The sequence below is a fragment of the Trachemys scripta genome, chromosome 19, assembly GCF_013100865.1.
Source record: "Trachemys scripta elegans isolate TJP31775 chromosome 19, CAS_Tse_1.0, whole genome shotgun sequence".
In the NCBI taxonomy this organism is placed as follows: Eukaryota; Metazoa; Chordata; order Testudines; family Emydidae; genus Trachemys; species Trachemys scripta.
In genome coordinates, this window is record NC_048316.1 from 3,560,551 (window position 1) to 3,582,847 (window position 22,297).

Sequence of the window (22,297 nt, forward strand, 5' to 3'; positions counted from 1 at the left end):
CATGTCTTTTTTTGAATGATGGGATCCTGCAAGCAATTTGCTCAATGCACTCAAAGCCTATCTTAATTTTACTTCGGCTTGGGGAAGTACTTTTGTCCTTTGCTCGTTTTTATCTTCATACTACTCACTGAGCTTCACATTTCCTGCTCAAACTTAAGGCCAATTCTGAAAGGCAGAAGGTAATTCTCCAAGTTGTAGATCAGGACATTAGTACTATCAGATCACCTCCAGGGCCATCTAGTCAGGAGTTGCTTTTCTATCAGAGCCACTGTCTTTCAGATATCTGTTTTATTGTGTTACAAAACAAAACAAAACAAAACAAACCACAGCTATAAAAATAACACATTTTCCAAAAGATAACATTACAAAAAATACAATTAATAGAGTTGGAATATATCCAGTAATACTGCTGGAAAAAGCATTAGTTAACATTGAAAACATGAATGATTATTTAAAAAATCTTAAAGCATTAAAGTGCTTTAATTCACTACTACTTAGAAAGCGCATGTTCGCAGCTCAGCACCACCCTGAAGTGCTAATCCCTAAAGAGTACAGTGTGCACAAGTGTACAGATTTCAGATATGGTGGGCTGGCTGCTTCCGCCCGCTTAGGTTGGTGGACTGGGGTAAAAGCCAGTGGAAACTGAGCTGGTAATCACAAGGAGCAGAGCAGTGGTTTCCTGCCTTCCCAAGCTCCTGAGCTGCCAGTGGAGAAGGGCGAATCGGCGTAGAAATGGGGAAGGGACAAGTACACTTGTGCTACTGTGCTGGCACTTGCAGAGGTACAGCTCAGTTTCTCTGTGGCGCTCCCTCTGCTAAGACTGAGGACGGTGACCATCCTGCTTGAGAGGAGAAGGTAGATCTGATGAGGTGAACACTGTACTTGCTCATAGGTGCAATCCTACCTCTGGCCCCTGTATGCCCGGTAAAAGGCCCTGAGCAGCATAAAGGAACTCTAAAAACCTCAGGCCAGGGGAGGAATCCCCCAGTGCAAGCACAGTGGAATGTAACCATAAGGCTCTCTTTCAAGGAACTCCTTGCAAGCCCCAGTGTAGGGAGTATGCCAAAGGCAGGACTGCAGTGTTGTGGAGATTCCAGACAGTGTGAAAGCCCCAAGCTGCCATAATTTAGGTCTCCAGGGCTGTCTAAACTATGGGGAGTATAGTAGCCCAGGACTGGGAGGGGACAAAGTTGGCTTAAAGCCACCATAGCCCCTCCTCTGCCTGAGCTGTGAATTCTGTGCTGTGCCTCTTAGAGAGGTCTCACAGAATCTCACCCAGAGAGTTTCCAGCTGACTTGCACAAGACAAGGAGATGAATACATCTGCATGCTTGACTGTTTCCAGCTGAGTTTTTAAGTTCAACCAGCAGACAAACAAAAGGCTTGAGGAAAATTAACAAAACACCTATCCACAGGAACTGTAGGGAAGGAAGAAACCATTTCCACTCACTGATGTGGAAAATATCACTATTTTACCAGATGGGGATGATTATCAACAGTCTGGGAAATCCAATTTTTTTTTTTTTTTTTTTTTTTACACATACAGGTTAATGGTTAAGGCAAAATTAATGGTGTGCTACAAAAACTGATTTCTAGCAATATCAGGAACTTTGAGCAAGATTTGGGTGAATAATTGTAATTAATTATACAGAATCCTCTAATTCCTAAGAGTGGGGGCCATGGATTTGTCTCTCCAGAATTGTATTAAAAATCCACATGGGAAAAAATGGATTTTTTACAAGTAAGGCTTGAAACGTATCAGGTTTTTGTATGTTTACATGCTAGAGCATGAAGTTAATTTAATTATGACACAGTAGTGTCTTAGGGGACATTATCAATATTTTTATAGCATACAGGTACATGAAAATAAATCTCTCTATCCTTACAGCACGGTGAATATATTGTACATACAGCATGTGTTTATATACACAAATATCATTTAGATACATGCACACAGTCTGGAATCAGCAAATGCTCTACAAAAAAACAAAAGAAACAAATACTTTTTGGCAGTCCATCAGAAAAGCAAGTCCTTTTGTTCTTGGGTATCAGTCAATGGCAGATATCCCTAAAGAAAGTGGAACAGTTGAGGGTTAAACCACTTTTTCACAAGACACAGGTCTTTATTATTCAGCCATCCCTTAGCAGACAGAGCAAGGATAGGGTGGAACGTGGGGCAGGCTAGAGTTAATCAAAGACAAATGTGTGTGTTTTGCTTTTACATTGCAATAGAGTTTGATGCAAAAATGGTCCAGCAAATTGTAAAGTTGCACTGTACATTGGCAAGTGAATATTCCCCTGCCACACCAGGCTAAAAAACGCTATATCCCATTGAGAGATTTGTGTCAGCTGCCCTTTTTCCTCCCCTTGACCACTCTCATAAAACCATTGGAATTTTCCTCCTGGGGAATGTCCCAGACCCATGTCCTCACACAGCTCTGAGTTCCCATCTCTTGAGTAAAGCCATGTTAAAAAATATTTCTCCAGACACTCAAAGCTGGAAATGTTTTGCCATTTTTCATGCTGGGATTCTAGATTTTTCCCTATTCCTTTAAATCTCTGTGTCTGGTCTCTTGCTGCCACACTGCTGGAGACCTTCAGTTGATCTCTCCCTCTGTGAACTCTTCTTTTATGGACTGTTTGCGGGATTTGCAGTCCGGGAGGTCAAAGCCAAAGTCCGCCCACTCATCAGCCCCGCTGCGGTTAGGGATAGTGATGGTGTGACGCACACGGAAATGCACCGCCTCCATGACGCGCTGCCGTTGCAGCTCCCCAGAACTGCCAATGGAAATGGTGGAGGCATTACTGCTGGAGCGGATAAGCTGCTGGGCTCCATAGTCATGGCTCTGTTTGAGTTCCTGAAGGCCTCTCCAGATAATCATCCTATACTGCTCTGGGATCTTCAGTGCTCCGAGATCCTAGAACAACAACATCACTAAGGTTGGTCTCTTCAATAATAGCCATTTGCTAAATAGCACAGTCAAGATAGGGGCAAACCCACGGACCATTAAATGTGTCGATCAGTGTGTGGGTATAGCCACATAGTCAAACCATGAGACGATCCCGGCTTTGGGTCGTACACCATATCATTTTGTAAGGAAAAGAGAATTCCTTTGCTTTAAATTAATCTAATTAACAAAACGGACAGTGTGAGGTTGACCCCCTTCATTGTGCAGGTTGCAGAGCACCATGTGAGGTGTCGGGTCATTTGATTTACTGAAATAAAGAGGAAACCATCATCCCAGTTTGCCTGCAATCATTTCTCTCTCCCCTGATAACCCGGATTAAGCCTTGAACTAAAACGCCAGGTCACAAATGCTGACGGGATGGGCAAAGGTTGCCTTGGGGAGCATGATCGGCTCTGGATGGCTGCTGTTTCTCTGCTCTACCGATATGAAGTGTCACAGGATTCTTGTGCATTAACCTATGGCATCATGTGCACTAACTGAAGTTATTCATCACAGACATTAAGTGCTATGGTCCTAATGTTAACCAGAAGCATAAAAACTTCAGGATTGTATCATACGTGCCAGAGGCTGCATCAGAAAAAATACAAGTGGTTTGTATTTCAGACGTATTGAATTGCTGCTAGAGGTCCACATTAACTCCAAACACACAGACTCACTCGTGAGCATTAATTCCATAGGAAGTAAGTATGTAATTAGGGGTTAAAAATGTCAACTCAGACACACAACCCAGCAATCGGTTTTGACCATGCCATACATGTGCTTTTTGGCAGATTAAAAAAAAAATCACTTACAGGGTTAGTTATTAAAATGTTTCAAAACTAATCTAAGACTATGCAACTGGCCCCAGCTACCAATGAAAAATCATTGTGTCTTCAATAATTATACCATCTGTGTTCTTGATTGGTTCCTAGCTGCCAGACTAGGAGGGCATACAGCAAATATCTTAAGAATGAGATGGGATCAGGATAAGAGCTTTGTCCTGGTCAAAATACTAGGTCTGGGATTTATTTGGGTCTGTCATAGATGAAGTGTTAATTATGTGTATGCTGGTTACATTACTGGGCTCAGGGAGCCCCTTGCCTCATTGATGTCGAGACTGCTGGATGACCTTACAATTTTCATCAGCACCAAAGGCAGGTGAATTTCATGCAAAGTTGGCTCCTCCTCTCCCAAGAGATTGTCCTTCAACCAAGAAATAGCTACAATAAAACTCCCCACACCCAGAGGCAAGGGGTTTAGACACAAATTAGAGCATTTCCCATGTAATATATCAATTAAAAAAAAAATTACAGCTCTTGACTAGCCAGCCCACAATATCAGGTTCTGGGGTTGAAACAAAAAATCACTAAATACAAAAAGCCTGATTCTGACCTTGTTTGTTCTGTTTTTTTGCTAATGTGACTCTATTTGGCCAGTGCAGTTACTCCTGATTTGCAAGGGAAGAAGTTGGGGCCTGCGGATCTGAGCTAAAGCTCATCGAAGTGATATGGGAATCACTCAATGGGCTTAGGGTCAGTTGCTGAGGGATGAGACATATTTAGTGAAAATCAATTCCAAATCTGATTTCTGTATCTTTGGCTTTATTTTAGATGTGCACATGAGGAGAATGATTGAACCTGAATTCTTTTTCATTTTTGGTTTTGTCTGCATTTCTTTCTTAATTCAGATCTCTGCTAGGCCTTGCATTCTACAGCCTGGAAAAATCAACAGTAGAGAATATTAGTTTCTTTTAAGGATTGCACTATTGTTCTAAACCTATAGGACTAGAAAGAATGCATAATTGGGAAACATAAAACATGGGGACTATATGTATGATAGGTAGGTGCACATTTATTTCTTTTATTTGGTTGTCCTTGTTTTAAGAGCAACAGCGGGTAGAAACAAGTGATAAGAAGAGATCTTCCCAAAGCATTTACCTCTATGGTTAGATTCTGCAGGTGGTAAATATTCTGTAACCCTTGTGAGGTGAAATAGTCGATGCAGTTTGGACACCCCAAGCCTGTTAAAAAACTGCAGAAAGAATTTGAAAATAAAGTGACATTAACTTGTCAGGTATATATGCTGTGTTCTCAAGTGTCACCACTGTGGCAAAGCACTTTTGAATTCATGTGAGGGTACGGGGACATTTCGTCTGAAGGCTTGGCAACTCTTCTCATGCTACTATGGTATTATGGGATGAAAGAAATTGGAAGCCTAGCAACAACCCATTTCAGGGATCCTCAAAACTCCTGGTCAGAGTTTTCTTGGGGCTGAAAAGCGTGAACTAATTTGGCATTAATGTTGGAGAGGTAAAGCTCATGGAATCAAATTCATCCTAACAATTCCACTGGCTTCAGCAGTCTTCAATGGTCTCAGTTAAATGACTTATATGGAATTACTCCAGGGATTAATTTTTCCCTTTGAGCAATTTGACTGAGGAAGGGTTGTGGAATTTGGCCCTAAGTGATTTGGTCAGCAACAATTAATCTTTGCAATATAACATTTGGTGCTGGAATATTTTATGTAGAGTGCTTGGCTGCAGTTACAAAATGCTAGCACTGATTGTGCTACTCCGTGATTCTGGTAGACCATCTGGGAAAACATCTGATGTATCAATTCTTTGAGAAGGACATCAAATCACGGACTACAGACCTGATAACGTATGGATATAAATCCTCTACTGCAATTTCCAGTCACCATTGGTCCAAAAGGGGGAAGAAGGAAGAACTGCAAAGTTATATGCCAGTGTTTGACATGCAGGGCAAGGTGCCTTTTCGTATCAGTCTGCTAAAGGGATCAAGTTTTGAATGAACTTAGTGAAAGTGAATAAGCCAAAAATCTTTGCAGGTGATTTGTGTTTCTAACCAGCAATTGGCTGGCGAGGACAATTTCTGAAGTGAAGAGTGGTGAGAACACACTCTGGTTTCATGAGCAGTGATTTCTCAGTTGGAACTAGTGACCAGTTGACCAGTTGCTAAACATATTTTTGAAGGTTAGAGTAAAGGAAAAGAGCATGAAACAACAACTACAACACACCACAGGTCCGGTGCCGTCCCTACCTGACGAGGCTGGGGTCAGGGTTGTAGGGTGGAGGAGGAGTGCAGTGTGAACCTGAGACCATGGCCTGGGAGGAGTGGCCTCCGTTCATGTCTCCGTTGGATTGCATGGGGTGGCTGTTCAACATTCCAGGTCCTGAGCACAAGAAAAAGCAAAAGAGTTTCCATCTCATGGGCTGTGCCCAGAGCATCCAGGGGAGAACCATTGAAAAGTTTTTGATTTAACTTAACTCAAAGAAGCTACAACTGTCCTTTCCCAAGCACAGAGCCCCATTCTCCACTCTGCAGGAATAACCCACCTCAGGGACCAGAGCCCCTGAGTGTTAACTGGCAGGATTCCCTGTGAATTCACCCGTCGGGTGGAGGAGGGGTGAAGAAGCTGGAGGTTCCACCCCCACAATCCACAGATTCAGGGGCAACCTTTGCAGACAGCGGCTACAACGTGGATCCGGGCAGCCTGGCTTGGGCAGGGCTCTCCCAGCTACTGGCATGGTGAGTTGTTCCAAGTCATGTAGCTGCATAAGTGACTAATGACCAAGCCCATGGTAACCTACTCTGCTTGGCATGGGAGAGGGGGAGGAGGAGGAATTTGGAGCTCGGCGTAGGGAGCTTTGCACTGCTTTATGTATTGTTTAGCCGAGCGAGGCTGCTGTCTGTCTGGCTTCTTGGCCCTTGGTGATTGCAGAGCCCGTGGCAGTGCGGGTGCCTTACCCATTGGGCCCAGGTTGGGCCCGGAGCTGGAGTTGTGCTGCGGTGGCTGCCCCACCAGCTGGTTGACAGATGGCAGTTTGTTGATCCCTCCTCCGTGTACTTTGTTCATTGGCGAAAGGACGGGCCCGTAGGAGGAAGGGGACTGCAGGTGACTCCTGCTCGGGAAGAGTGGCACAGTCAGTTAGACCCTAGTGGAGACTGAGCAAATCAAACCTCTCTAAGGACTCCCTCCTGGGTGTCGCCAGACTCCCACCTCGGCCGTGTCCGTACTGAGGTTTTAGCCAGCACATAGCTGCACCAGTGCAAAACCCTGCTCCAGATGCGACTGACGCTGGTTTAAGGTTGGGCACATTGCACTGGTGCAGATCATGCCACACCCCTATTGGGGAAACCGACTCTGTACCTGTCTGTCTGAAATGTGCACGGGATGCAGAACAGTTGGCTTCACCTTAGTAGCAGGGCCCTTAAGGGCATCCTAATACATAGCATTTACACAGCTTCCATCTCCACCGCCCTGTGCGAACCCTAAGGGTGGTCAGGCCAGCTTCCTGGATCCCTGTTATGTCTTACGGTTAATTTGACGTATCTCTGGAGACCCCTTGTGGCGACAGTGGACAATACGGTCATGGTACTTACTGCCTCTGCAGGAGTTGCTGCTGCTGTTGCCGATAGGAGTCGACTAGCTGCTGCGGGACTAACTCCACCAGCTCCAGACTTTCCTTTATCTTCATGAGGATCTCAAAATTCTCCCGGCCACGAACCTGAATCAGGGACCAAGGCAAGCCTGTACTTCGGTCTGACTTGCCTTGTCAGGTTTGCTGAGGACCCTCTCACACAGCCAGTCCCACCTTCCCACTCCTTTACCCAGCCCACTCAAGGGACAATGTGAGGATAGCCTTAAGCACAAGCAAGGCAAGCAGCTGCCTGGGGTTCCATGCTTCTAGGTGAGCCATCCTCAAGAAATTCAGTTGCAACTCATGGTCTCCTCTAGTCCCCTTCCTGCAGGAGCAGCATGGGGTCTGATAACATGTCCCCTCCCCTAGCAGCAGGAAGATGGTGTAGCCAAGTCCCTGGCCGTGGGAGCGGTGCTGAAGGCACACCAGGCCAAATTCCCTCTTGCCACAGTGGGATCAGGGACTTGCAGCCTTGTTTTGGAGCAGGCAATTCCAGTGCATGATTCTGGATCTCCGCTCCTGCTGCTTGGTGCTCAGCGTTCATTGCAGACTTGCTCCCACCCTGTTCTTCACTGTGCCCAGTCTTAGCCCCATCGGTCTTGCTCCTTGCACCCTGCCTGCCCTCTGTAAGGACTCATCAGGCCTGTAAGCGCCAGCCACGCAAAGCACTTCAGTGCTGTGTACTGCTGGGAATTCCAGTCTGGGGAGAGCTCATCCTTTCAGCTAGGTAACATATCACTTCATTGCCCTTTGAATTCTGGGAGCTGCTCCCCCATATCCTATCCAGGGGCCAGCGGCACTGCATTCCCAGAGCAGGGCGCAGACACTACGTGCAGCAGAAGATTTGATACTTACTGGGACATAATACATTTCCTCTTCCCCGTGCCGCCTTTTCTTAACGCCAGCCCCTAGTGCTGGAATCCCCGGGGGGCTCTGTTTGAAAGCTGAGGAAGGAGATGGGAAACAGTATTACGGGAAAATCAAGTTAAATGTGATCATCTAAGTGGCCACTCCCTAGTACTTCCATGACATTAGAACAGGACCCATGTTAGATAAATGCAATAGCTCCTAGCAGGGCAGGCAGCTGCTAACGGGCCCTGCTGAACGAAAGCCAGAACCCAGGAGCAGGGAAAAACAGGGCTTCCCTGACTACCAAGCCCATTCCTGGATAATGCAAACCTTACTGCACAAACCTAACTATAACTCCAGCTCCCAAGGGGATCAATATAGATCATTAAATTCACCCACTTGACAGGTGACGAAAAGATGAGTTATCACCATTGTGATAGAGGGCGAGTGAGAAGCTCTTGTGCATGACCAGATAAATCACCAGGATCCTTCTGTAAGGTTTTACTGCAAACAGTTAAATAACTTCCCTGAGAAGGCTTAGCTGAGCATGTGCCCAATTATTGGAGTGGGGGGGCTAGTGATGAAATATAATATGCTTACACAGAAAATTCTTTTCCTCTGCCTCCCACTTCAGCCCCCTGCCCTACACTCAACAGAGGTTTTGCCTGCTGCTAACCTATCTCTGGGAGGAGCAAGGCTTCAAAGTACAGCAAAAACTCTCCACTGACCAATGCTGGATGGGAAGAGAGGGGGCAGAGAATTCCTTTCTGATGCCTGCAGAAGATAAGCTTATGGGCCATGTTAGTTTTTTAACTATCTTAGTACTAACAAACACTTGCCTAATGACGATGATGATGATGATGATGAACAAATAGATCTGGCCAGTGAAGCACCTGCACAATAATGCCACTCTGTTTTTCTGACTGCAAGGCTTATATCTGACGACAGCTGGATTTGAGCAACGAAGTTTGGATCAGAGTATTGCTCTTCATCTAAACTTCACCACCCAAGTTCCGTAGTTCAGAGTGTCCGTTGCTGCTGCCCCCGGGAGCATGGGCCATGCCCTGGACAGCACCAGCTCAGCAGTGCTAGGCAGTGCAGAGCTGGGGGTCTCACTCGGAGTCGAGGGTCCCCCTTTCCCGAGAGGAGGACTCACTGCGCTTGTTGATGTTGCCATTTTTAGCTGCATTTTCGTTCAGGGCTTGCTGCTCTCGGTAATGATCTTCGTCGGCTTTCCGATCTCGGCCGGGACAGGCGCAGATCCGCCCTTCAAACGATCTTCTCCCCAGTACTTGGCCACTGGGAAGCAGAGTAAAAACCCCAAAGTATTTATTTTTTTAGGGAACTAATCAAACTAAACCTCATTCTCTATGGGGCTGGATTTCTGTCCCTTGATCAATTATTCAAAAAGCTTTTAAACACTCCAGAAAATACTAAAAAGACGACCCCCCCAAAGTTCAGGATAAGGAATTCCCCTCCGGTGAGCACCTAACAAGGGCTCTGTGCAGGAATTTGCTGAGCTCAGAAGCCCAAGGCTGTTGTACATAGACACCAGGCCTGACGCAGCACACAAGGTGCTGTGTTCCACGTAAGGTCTCACGGTGATGCACGGGCTCTTGTGCAGGTCCCTTTGGCTAGGGGTGAATTTCCCCCCGGTGGCCTTTCATCTCTGATTGGCAAAGGGCTAATACAGTTACACCCTGGGAGACGGGAGGGAGCAAGAGTTTTTTCAGGCTGTGAAAGGTGTGCAGGGGGAGCAACCTAGGCCCCTGTGCACACCCACCTTCCCCACACACCCACCCTCTAAGGCTCTTCGTAGTCACTAACTTCCCCGTCAGGGAATGCCACTTCCCTATCTCTTCGCTGTGCTTTGGACTCTCCATGCCAAAGATGCTTGGCCAGGAGTTTGCCTTGGGCTGCAGGTTCCAGAACTTTATGGGCTGCCTTCTCCTCCAGGGCTCTTGCAAATCAATCGGGGGTTTTGCTAACTCCACTGTTTCTCTGCTGAGGCTCTCCCCAACCCCAGATGTGAACTGGGTGAGCCTCTCTTCAGCTATTTATCCAGCTAAAGTTTAGCTCATAACCTGTCCAGGAGGCCCCAGGAGAGCCAGGCTCAGGAGTGCGAAGGGGAGGGGAGATGTCTGTCCTTTGCAGCACAGGTACCATAAGAATGACTCACTCTCTTGTCTCCAGGGTTATAATGATGAGGATGGGTCGCCTGTTCATCCCTCCCACGCAGCTGCTGTTGCACATGAAATTGTACAGAATGGTGGTGAACTCAGTCCCAACCTGCCCAAAAGAGAGGAAATGACATCATGTGGGGGGCGGGGTTAGTAGAGGGGGGTGTTAAAAGCCCAGGGGAGATGGTGGCAGACCTCAGTCACTGCAGCAAAGGGCTGCAGCCAGACAGGTGCAAAGAGCATGTCTCAGCTCATAAACCAGTGCGGGGGGGGGGGGGTTGTGTGTGTTGGGGGAATATTCAGGGAGGAAGGCAGGGAAGATGAATTTCTGCCCCTTGCTCTAAAGAAATATCCCCTCAAATGGGGATTACGTAGCCACTGTAACTGCAGAGAGCCTGTGTTACTTTCACACCATGCTGGTTTTGTGGGACCTTATTGCTAGATATTTCATTCATTGACCTGGGCGTGTGACATTGCAGCTGGAAATCAACATCACAAATGCACTAATTTAACAGTGCCCTAGGGGGCGTGCTAAGCTTTCCACTCACAATTTTTATTTTATTTCATTATTGGCCTTTTGTGCCCCGAGCAGTTACTAGCTGGCCCGAAGTTTCTGTTAAGCAGCACAATGCTCTGCGAGCCCAGTGGGTTTGAAGCAAGATTCCCCTTTACAGTGAGATGCTTTGGCAAATCCGGAAAGGGAAGGAGAACAGGCACAACGTATCTGCTATCTGGGCGGTAGCAAGAGGGATATTACTCTCCAGACACTGCAGTGCCATCAGGAGCCTTGGCAGGGCTCTCAATTCATCTCCTAAATTCCACAGGATGGATGCTGCTTTCAGCCCCCCAGTGCCAATGGAGTCACTGCAGGGTCGGAGCTAGTGGGGCAGCTATAACTTTATTTAAGAAAACTACTATCCCTATTTTCACCCTCCCTCCTGGCCCAACCCCCCAGCACCTCTAATCCTCTTCAAGCAAAGAGAATACCTGTGGTGGCTCATATGGCACCATTACACTCTGCCTTCCGGTGACAGGGTCGTCCACGTACTGAGAGAGATTGTTGCCTTCCACCCGGATCAAGTGGCTGGCTGGAGCGGACTGGCCTGCAGAGGCAGAAGGGAGAGTTAGAGATAAGACCCTTCCCGGTGGGCTTGCCGACCCAAGAACGTTGCACGGGGTGATTATAAAACCTGTTTAGTTAAACCAGGGCAAAAGGCAGTGTGGACGCTCACATTTTGGTTTACACCACATGCATTTCAGTTTAGCTTAAGCTGATTAGGAATTGGGTTAAACACAACCAAAATAAGTGAGTTAAACTGGAAAGAGTGTTGTACGGGATGGTTCTGGTACAATGGTTTTAAAAAAACTATGGAAGTTAAACTGGTTCAACTTCCATGTGTAGACATTGTTCCCTCCAGCTTCCCCTCAGCCCCACCTGCTCTCGAGGGGCCAAAGGGGGCTGTTATGGTCACATAAAACCTGACCTGAAAATTCCACCCCACGTGGCATTCAACCTAAACCTGACACTCTCCTGAGGAGCCAAAGAATTTGTTTAACTGACTTTTACTTTCATCTGCCTCTGAGTTTACTGGGTGTTCCAGGTGGGCCCGAACCAAATCAGGACTGGTCCCCCTCACAGTAGGCAAGTACAAACACCTAGCAAGACGCCCATGCCAGACCGCTGTCCCTCGTCCTCTGAGACTGAGAAACCCCGGGCAGCTGCAAGACAGGAGAATCCCGAAGCAGCCCCGTGGGCTCCAAGCCTTCCCAATGGCAACCTCTGCGCAGCTTATTTGCAGCGGTCCTGCTGCGGCTTCGCGTCGGTGGGGCAGTGCCTCCAATGACCTGTGAAAAGGTCGCCTCAGGCGGCACAGGAAGGTTTGCATTCACAGCCACTGTTTGTTTGGGCGTTTCGATGCTTTCTTCATCTAAGCATCTCCAAGGCTGATTTTGTGGCCGCATGCATCACTCCCTTCCCTGAGCTGGGCTGCCGGGACGTGGCTCTGTGGAAAGGGTGGAAAGGGGGCCCTAGGCAGGCCCCAGCCAGGGAGACTTGAATGTCTGGTTCTGACCGGGCCGGTGAACGTGGGGACAATTGCCTGGCCTGAAGAATCCTTTGGCTCTGCTTCACACCTGCTCATTCCTGCTGACCGGCGAGCAGGGCCCCACGTAAACAGAGGCACGTCAGGCCAGTCCTGCAGTGAGAGGCGGGGACCCCCTATCTACCTAACCCCTTTCAAAACCCCTACCCCCATTCTTTCCTGCTGCATTGGACTGGGCTGGGCTGCATTTTCAGCAGGCAAAGGGTACTGCTGGGAGCAGAACATTATGTGTAACAGCAGGAATCTCACAAGCAACACTTTGGGCTCTGATCCTTTTGTCTTCTCTAGATGGAGTTTAGTGAGGAGCTCAGGGTGCCGGCTGGAGCCAAACTGAGTCCAGGCTCCCTGCCGTTCTTCCTCTGAACGTCTTTAAGGGAGATGAGATCAGTGGATAACATTTTCAAAAGCACTTAAGCAGCTCTGCTCCATCGATGTACAGGGGACTTAGGCTCCCAAGTCACTTAGGTCCAGATGCTCAAAGGCATTTAGGCTCCTTACTTCCAGTGAAATAAATGGATGTTAGGTGCCTAAATACCTTTGGGGATTTGGAACTTGGGCACTTTTGAAAATTCTATCCGAGAGTCACAAGCAGCAACTTGAGGAACTTGTAGCTTAGCTAGTAGGTGAAAAATATCTAACAGGCAAGCAGATCAGACCTCGAAATAATTTGCCTAGGGCACGTGTCCTGTCTCCACCGGCAGAGGGGCCCAAGAGGACAGGCAGCACAGGGAGAGGTAAGGTAAAGGATGATGCTGTCCTGGCACAGAGTGGATGGAGCACTTAGATCAGGTCTGAGCAGAGGCAGAGTTAACAAGCCCTGGAAGCACTGCCTGAGCCGTCTCACCTGCCATCAGTTCAGTCCCGGGGCTGCCAGGAGCGATGGTTCCCAGCACACATCAGGCAAAACATGGTGGTTTCATCTGAGCTTCACAGGCAGCTTTTTGGTTCTCAGAGTGAAAGGGGAGAGGGGGAAAGACTCCTGTATATAGGAGTGAAAATGGAGGGCCTTGAACCCCACCTGTCAGGTGTCGCGTGGCCCTGTTCATTGTCTAGTGCAAGTCTTGGTCATGGGGAAGCTCTGGGATACAGGTTATCAGCATGAGACAGGTTCAAACAGAATCATTGTCCCCACCTGGGAGGCGGATGACGGAGACACTGACCCGCTATTTGAGGGGAGGAGACCAGCTCTCACCATCATTAAAGTCGCGTCCCAGCTCATGGTTGGGGCAGCGCTTCACCACCTCGGTCACGTGCTCTGCCTTCTTGTAGACGGGCATGGCCCGGATGACGGTGCCTGGCGGGGGCGGCGTGGACAGTTTGATCTGGATGGGGCATGTCTTGGCGATCTGACAGTAGAGCTTCTTCAGCAGCGGTGAGTACTGGAAAAGAGCAGGGAGAGCTGGGCTTAAGGGCACATCCCTTGGCGCGGGCAAAGGGCGGTCGGGGACGGAATGAATTGCGGCATCAGGCATGTCACAGCAGCTGGAGACACTGAGTTCATGGAGCTTTGCGGTGCAGGCACCATGTCTCCATTCCAGGGTGCCCCACACTGTGGGCGCCAGGCACCGCTGTTCAGACCAGCATGGCTCTTAGAGCGCCAGAAAACCCACACATAGGACTGGCTCCTTTATTTATTTATTTATAGTACAGCACCAAACGGCCCCAATCAGAATGAGCCGCCCCCCCCCCCCTTGCGCGAGGTGAGTGAGACGCTCCCTGCCCCAAAGCACTAGCAATGCAATTTATCCAGGCCCGGGGTGTGGGTGTGCATTGGGGCCCTCAGGCTAAGTGCCTCCCTGCCCCACACCAAGGCAGATTGTAACCTGCATGTCCCACTTCTTAGAAATGTCTCTTGGCTGAGGTCACCTGGTCTGCAGCCCTGTTCCTCCACTGCCCCATCTTCATCTGCCTTTCCGCACCTTGGCTGCGCCAGAGAGCCAGGCCACGCATGTGCCTCTGGCCGGCACGCCTGGTTTTCACGCAGAACACGTGGCGGGTTGCTGGGGAAAATGTTTGGGGGCAACTCAATGAAAACGATAAGCATGTAAAGGAGGAAGGGTAACGCCTCCCCCCCCCCACACACACACACCCTGGGGAGAGCAATGGCCAAAAGCCACATTCTGCCTTTATAACTTATACGCCTGCAACCGGATAGCCCTGAGGGCTGGGTCCAGCAAGTCACTGGGGCTGCACAGGTATGAGGCGGAGCTGAGACCGCAGACACAGCTGCCCGCTGGCTGATGTCTCCCTGACCCCTCCATGGAGGGAAAAGCAACAAAATTTCCTTTTCCAATAATCCTCCGCTCCCCCCCTCCCCGCCCCAACCTGACTAAATGCAGCCTGGCTGCACAGGGGTCTGTGCCGGCGTGTGGGACAGGTGCTTTATGTGCCATTCCTAGACGCTAAACCCATGGCTTGCATTCACATTGGGTTCGGGAGTTAGGAGACAAAAACTCATCCCCCTCCCATCCCTGGCATCTGCTAGACGCCTGTATGACCCTCCCCTACGCGCACAGCTCAGCAGGGATACCTGATCAGCTCCCGCCGCCGTACCCTCATCAGCCTGGGCTGAGACGCTCCTCAGCGAAGATTTGGGGATTTATTTTTTGGTGGGGGAGGGGAGGGAGGCTTATTCCAACATGCTGGAACAGGCAGGTTTGTTCAGGGATCCCAAAAATTCACCAGGAGCTAGAGGAGCTGTTCTGCACCAGCTGGCTCCCTGCACAGACGTGCTGCAACAAGTCGGGATGAACTGGATGCAGAGGGTAGGAATGGAGGGAAGAGCCCCCTTTACAGTGTCTGATCAACTCCCCTTCAAATGGGGGGGGGGGACCAATCTCCCCCCCCCCCACACACACACACCAAACTTTTAAAAACCCAGATAAAACAAACAGAGGCAAACCCATAAAGAGATTTTTGCTTCAAGACACAATTCCCTCTTCACTTCCCGGTAGCTCTGAGAAGAGCTGTCACCTGGCAAAGAGACTTACAGCGCTCAGTGAGTTTTAGGCCCCCAATCAGCAGACAAGCTGCACTTCTGCTACCATTGGCGGCGGCGGAAATCAGCTTATTATTGTTCTCGATTTCAGAAGACTAAATCTCTCCCTTTTCAGGATACGAACTCCCAGAGCCTCTGGCCCGAGCTGCTGTAGGGGTGCTAACTTTACAGCAGCTGACGTCTGTGCTTCACTTGGACCGTCTCTACGCTTGGAATGAGCCCGATTCCACTCCTGGCTGTAGCTGCCCCAGTACAGACCCTTAGTCTAGCTGGTGAAGCCAGCGGTTGCCCTTCCTGCAGCCAGGCTGAGTATTACTGGCGCAGATCCTAGCTTTCCTTTGCTACGTCGGCGCTGCCATCTGGCTGGCTGAAATCGGGGCTAATGCTGCATCTAGCCCTGGCCTCAGAGCCCAAGAGTTCTTACTGGAGGGCGGGAGCCAAAAATCAGCTTCTGAACCCCTGATGGCCTCAGATGAGTTGAGCTGTTAGTGTAGGCCACACGGAGCACTTCACACATTCCCTCGCCCGCCCTCACTAGCACAGGTATGGGGGTGCGCTCTGAATCCCGCTCCAGAGAGGGAGGCACCTCCACACACAAGTGCTTACTCTGCAGTGTATTTCTGGTAGCTTTTCTGTAGCCTGCAGCTGTACCAGCAGGGAAGGGAGAGGTCCAGGGATCACAGGCACAACCCCATGACATGGTTAGGGTTGGCTTTGGAGCAGGGTCTCTTGGATTCTCACTGCATGAGCCTGGGCAAGTCACAGGGGTTAGCAGTGTCTAGGGAGCACGTTAACATCCTTTGGATGGAGGGTGTGAGGGAAGCTGAGTGACCACCCCCAGCAGGGCATCCATTCCCCAGGAAAAACCTGCACCCACGTCCTTTTGCTATTCCAATGTGAAAATGACCAAGACTGGAGTATATGAGACTTATTGGCAGCAGTTCTGAAAAACCAGGGTTACTCTTCAGTGCTTAAATGGCATCAAGGAGCAGCCGACCGCCCTGTAACAAAAGGGAGCTGGAACTAAACTGACCCAACTCGCGGCAGAATGGATCGGGGTGGCAAGCACCCCTGCGGGATTTACACAGCCCAATTGTGCCTGCACCTAACACAGAGCGTTCAGCACCAGGCAGCGCGGTACCAGAATGATATTGCCCTTTGGAGAGAGTTCAAAGGAAAGCAACAAAGATGATCAGGGACTGAGGTGTGGGACTGATTAACAGAGCTACATTTGTATCTTGGCTATGGAATTACACTGTGGTGGACACACACACACACACATGTCAGCCATGGGATTCCACTTACGTTACAGCAGAGCTCAAAGCTTGGCCCCAGATCGGGGCCCCATTGTCCTGGGCGCTGCCCAGATGCAGGAGAGGCAGGCGCTGCCCGGAAGAGGTTACACTCTAAACAAGGAGGATCACCTCTCTTTTGCACACAGGAGGAGAGGCACCACGAGCTAGGAACTGAATCCAGCCCACAAGGCTGTTGTCAAGTAGAAGTTTAGAAGTGCTCAAGCTTAGCACTCCTGCACCCTACAGCGTGTGAAGAAAATGGACGTTTCTTTTCCTCTGGCTTTTCTGATCCTCCCACTCTCTGCTGTCTGTGTATTTCAACCCAAGTGCCAACCAGGCCGGGAAGCAGAAAATTGAAATAATTACTTGTTAAAGAGCCAATTATTGCCTTTTGTGTTCTAACCACTTTGAGGTTATTGTGCCAATGTAAAGATTCTTTGTCTGCTGGCAAAGGGCATCACTTGAGAGACACAGGTATTCCTTTGAAGTTATTTAATAGATCACGTCTTCCTTCCATTGCCTTTCTCACGTCAGGCTATATGACAAGCTGCTGTTGTGTGCACATCGTGGGGTTTCTGTAGTACATCATCAGTGGTGAATGCATTTCCACCAATTGTTCTTTGAAGTAATTCCGCATTGTCCTGCCGCAATCTCTGGCCTGAGTTGGAAGTATCTGTCTAGGACCTAATACATGTGCATTACACAACACTACCAGAGTATCCAGGACCCATGTAAGTCACACACACCTGAACACTTGAGGCACTGTGGGCGTGAGTTTCCAAACAGTTTAGTGCCCCAGTTCCCCTGTAGTGTCTCATGTAACTAGAGCATCTCAGAACCGTGTAGGGCCTTGTTATGCCACTAGTGTTCAGTTTTATATGGCTTCCTACCAGACTCCAGAGCAGAGACTAGCCAGAAGGGTCCAGTGTGATCAGCCAGTCTAACCTCACTATTACTGTAGCGGATACTGAAGACACTGTACTAAAAAATGTCAATGGCGAGAGAGAGATACTGTAAGAGAGAGAGAGACAGTCAGACAAAGAGTGGTGATGTAGCCCCGCAGGCAGTCTGAGACGTGCCTGGAGTGGTTGGTTGTATCTAGAAAACAATTTTATCTTTACCATTGAAATATTCTCCACAAGGCTCTTACAGGATGTGCTTGATCATGTGAAAGAGAAGCAAATTCCTGCTAGCCAGGGGCTGCCATTAAGAAAGGCAAACCCTGGTGTTTCCAGTGCACAGGTTTCATGGGCGTGCTATTTGCTTCCACTGGAGAATCACTAATTAGTATTGTAATGATACTTTGCATTTAGATGGTGCTTTTCATAGGAGGATTGCAAAGCCATTGACCAGCATGAGCAAGTATTATTAACCACGTTTTCTAGAGGGGAAACTGAGGCACAGAGACTTGCCCCAGACCTCACAACACTATACCTAGTTCCCTTGGACTAACCACACTTTCTCTTGTAAATCCAGTTTCATGGTCAGGTATCTACCAGGCTTAAATCAGAGTGCAGGTTACACAGCTAATCTCCCTGAGCATGTAATCAGGGCCGGCTCCAGGATTTTTGCCGCCCCAAGCAGCAAAAAGAAAAAAAGGGGAGGGGGGGGGAAAAAGCCACGATCGCGATCTGCTCTACCGCCGCCGTTTCAGTCTTCGGCGGCAATTGGGCGGCGGGTCCTTCGCTCCCAGAGGGAGTGGGCCACCCGCCACCAAATTGCCGCAGAAGAGCCGGACATGCTGCCCCTCTCCGTTGGCCACCCCAAGCACCTGCTTGCTGGGCTGGTGCCTGGAGCCGGCCCTGCATGTAATTACCACAGCATGTACACCACCAAGTTAGACCTGGGCAGTTACCCTGCAAGTACAAGACCACTTACATGGTAATCACTGCCAAATAAAGTACCACATCCCTCAATGGATAAAAACCTGAGCATGGAATCTGGCAGGGATGGGGTTAACACCATCCACAGGTGCTTGCTCTCATTGCAGCAATTCCCAGAGCAGGGTGGGCTCAGCTGGGCTGAATTGCTCCAGGAGCCGAGCTTATAAGAGGCATGATCTGAGATTAGGGGCTGAGCTGGTGCGGTCATTATGTCTTGCTGTGAGGAGAGATGCTCTTTGCATAGCTGCACCCCTGATCAGCGGTGGCTGCTTTCTTTCCTGGGGATGTGTGTTGGTTCTGGGGTGCAGCCAGCTATGGGTAGGGACAGCATAGGGCACAGTGCAAAGAGCTGTAAATGAGGCAGCAGGAGGAAGTGGTGAAAAGGACGTCAGCCTACTCTGCAAAGCCAGGAGGGATCTTTCCAAGGGCAGGGAGCTCCACGGGCACGGCCCAGAACTAGGAGCCTTGTTACTCTGGTGCCTGGTGCACTGGAAATGCATCTAGATGGAGGGTTTCCAGAGGCACCGTGGCAGGGTGGTCAGCAAAGCCTGTTCTGTATTCCTCACCCCAAGCAACGCCCAGACGCTGAGCTGCCAGGGGTTGCTCCAGTGACTCGGGGGTGCCAATGACTGGTCTGCACTAAGGAAAGCTGCAGAGAGGCCTAGTTTCTACAGAATGAGGCTGGGGTTTGGAACAGGTGGGTAACATTAGCAGCTCTGCCACTGACTTGCTACATGACCTTGGGCAAGTCACCTCCCCTCTCTGTGACTCAGTTTCCACACCTTAGCAGTGGGGATAGTATTGTTACCCAACTCGCAGGGATGATAGTTACAAGGCTTGGTTCATTAAGATCTGTCAAGTGATTTGGGCTCCTCGTACTGTCACAGTCACGTCCCAGCTTTCTGTAGACTGCTAAACAGTGCGAATGCGTGACATGCCTCTGAGGTCACCTCCGGGCCTGATAGTGTGTGCGGGCCCCCTGCATGGCTCGGCATATGGGGATTTTCCCACTCGGGGTGGAGCACAAAGCATAGGGTCTCAGTGTCGCATGTCCTGCCTCAGTGGGGCATGGAAGCATGCTTGTGAAACAGTCCACTGCTTTGCCACTTGGTAGGAAAAAGCCACATTGAGGTCCCAGAGCTGGTGACGTGTCACAAGTGTTCATACAGCTACAGCAAAATACACAACAGAAGAGTGAGTCTATGGGATGTTATGGAACATTTAAAGCCAGGGAAGAGAGAGATAAGGATAAGGGTGAAGCGGTGGATGTGGTATACCTAGACTTTAGTAAGGCATTTGATACGGTCTCGCATGATATTCTTATCGATAAACTAGGCAAATACAAATTAGATGGGGCTACTATAAGGTGGGTGCATAACTGGCTGGATAACCGTACTCAGAGAGTTGTTATTAATGGTTCCCAATCCTGCTGGAAAGGCGTAACGAGTGGGGTTCCGCAGGGGTCTGTTTTGGGACCGGCTCTGTTCAATATCTTCATCAACGACTTAGATATTGGCATAGAAAGTACGCTTATTAAGTTTGCGGATGATACCAAACTGGGAGGGATTGCAACTACTTTGGAGGACAGGGTCATAATTCAAAATGATCTGGACAAATTGGAGAAATGGGCTGAGGTAAACAGGATGAAGTTTAACAAAGACAAATGCAAAGTGCTCCACTTAGGAAGGAAAAATCAATTTCACACATACAGAATGGGAAAAGACTGTCTAGGAAGGAGTACGGCAGAAAGGGATCTAGGGGTTATAGTGGACCACAAGCTAAATATGAGTCAACAGTGTGATGCTGTTGCAAAAAAAGCAAACATGATTCTGGGATGCATTAACAGGTGTGTTGTGAGCAAGACACGAGAAGTCATTCTTCCGCTCTACTCTGCTCTGGTTAGGCCTCAGCTGGAGTATTGTGTCCAGTTCTGCGCGCCGCATTTTAAAAAAGATGTCGAGAAATTGGAAAGGGTCTAAAGAAGAGCAACAAGAATGATTAAAGGTCTTGAGAACATGACCTATGAAGGAAGGCTGAAAGAACTGGGTTTGTTTAGTTTGGAAAAGAGAAGACTGAGAGGGGACATGATAGCAGTTTTCAGGTATCTAAAAGGGTGTCATAAGGAGGAGGGAGAGAACTTGTTCACCTTAGCCTCTAAGGATAGAACCAGAAACAATGGGTTTAAACTGCAGCAAGGGAGGTCTAGGTTGGACATTAGGAAAAAGTTCCTAACTGTCAGGGTGGTTAAACACTGGAATAAATTGCCTAGGGAGGTTGTGGAATCTCCATCTCTGGAGATATTTAAGAGTAGGTTAGATAAATGTCTATCAGGGATGGTCTAGACAGTATTTGGTCCTGCCATGCGGGCAGGGGACTGGACTCGATGACCTCTCGAGGTCCCTTCCAGTCCTATAATCTATGAATCTATGAATCTATGAGAAGTGAGGAGGGGGGAGCTTCCCTGCTGCAACTTCCATTTCAATTAAGCGTGTGGCTCCCCTCGCTCTGTCAGGAAATCAACGAGTCCCTTTTCCATTCCACCTCTCCCCAAGGTGCTTTGCAGCTAAGAAAGAGTTTGTTTGTTGAGACCTCCTCTCCTCTCCTGCATTCACCTACTGTGCAAGCCGATCGCTAGTTCCTGCATAGCAGGGCATGCTCCTGTTCAGAGCACTGTATCTTATCCCCGACAACACGCACATTGTGCCAAAAGATACCACCGCACAGGACACCTGCAGGGTTGGTAAAGCTTGTCCTGAGCCATCAAACACACAGAGCAAAAGCCAAATTGTGAGACAGCAGGAGTCCTGCAGCTTCCTGGGCAATGCGTGTACATGAGAGCAGAGGATTCTGACTGGAGACAAGCTGCCTTGGCTACAATGAAATGCTTTAGCAGCACTGGTGCTCTTGTTCCATTGCACTGGCCACGTGACTCTGGCACGCCTCCAGCCAGCCTTTACTTTTTCCTTATACTGAGTCCTTAGTCACTTGGTGCACCCAGGAGTTTACTCCCAGGCCAGTTTCATGCTTATAAGAGACGGGGCTGCAGGGTGCACGGGCAGGTGCCTCTACATCCACCGAGGATTGCTGTGAGTACCTTTGGGTTTTTAAGATGGCGATGCTGTTTTTGTTCAGGTCAGCTGAACAACAGGACCCCGTGGCCAGTGCATTTCTAGGTGATTATAGCCTGTCTTTCCAAGGCAGAGGGCCAAAGGGCAACCGGTGCTAACCACCCAGGAAATGCTACGATTGTAGCTAACTTAGCAATCTGTATTAATGTGGATCAGAGATCACTGGCTTTCCTTATTCCGTGATCTGAGTGAATCATGTGCACGTGCATGCTTAGCTGAGACAGAGGCTGTCGATATGTTCGTGGTGATACAAAGTACTGTGAAGCATTTGCAGTCACACACATTAAAATATAAAGTCTAGAGACACCATATGTATGAGACAGAGGATAGCTGACTGGCCTGAGCATCAGGTTTGCAATCGCTAGACTCCCTGGAACCATAGGTTTGGATTGTGGCAGGGTTGACTCAGCCCTTCATCCTTGCGGTGCAGATAACGGAGTTCCATGCGTTCACTGTGTATGGGGTGGGGCTTTT

General features: G+C 49.0%; 1 protein-coding gene across 6 annotated transcripts in view; it reads right to left on the minus strand.

The window, feature by feature from the left end:
• Positions 1 to 306: 306 nt before the first annotated feature.
• Positions 307 to 22,297, minus strand: part of TP73 (tumor protein p73) — a 74,371-nt gene continuing 52,380 nt past the window's right edge. For 3 of the 6 annotated variants that reach the window (XM_034753382.1, XM_034753381.1, XM_034753383.1), the window contains exons 5-14: positions 13,712 to 13,898; positions 11,405 to 11,520; positions 10,417 to 10,526; positions 9,394 to 9,536; positions 8,244 to 8,332; positions 7,351 to 7,475; positions 6,715 to 6,869; positions 6,007 to 6,139; positions 4,885 to 4,978; positions 307 to 2,917 (exon numbers count right to left, since the gene is read on the minus strand). In XM_034753382.1, coding sequence (XP_034609273.1) covers positions 2,597 to 2,917; positions 4,885 to 4,978; positions 6,007 to 6,139; positions 6,715 to 6,869; positions 7,351 to 7,475; positions 8,244 to 8,332; positions 9,394 to 9,536; positions 10,417 to 10,526; positions 11,405 to 11,520; positions 13,712 to 13,898 — 1,473 coding nt within the window. In that variant the 3' untranslated portion in view covers positions 307 to 2,596. Of the gene's footprint in view, positions 2,918 to 4,884; positions 4,979 to 6,006; positions 6,140 to 6,714; positions 6,870 to 7,350; positions 7,476 to 8,243; positions 8,333 to 9,393; positions 9,537 to 10,416; positions 10,527 to 11,404; positions 11,521 to 13,711; positions 13,899 to 22,297 lie in introns of those variants that run through there. The other 3 variants (XM_034753384.1, XM_034753385.1, XM_034753386.1) reach the window with 3 other exon arrangements.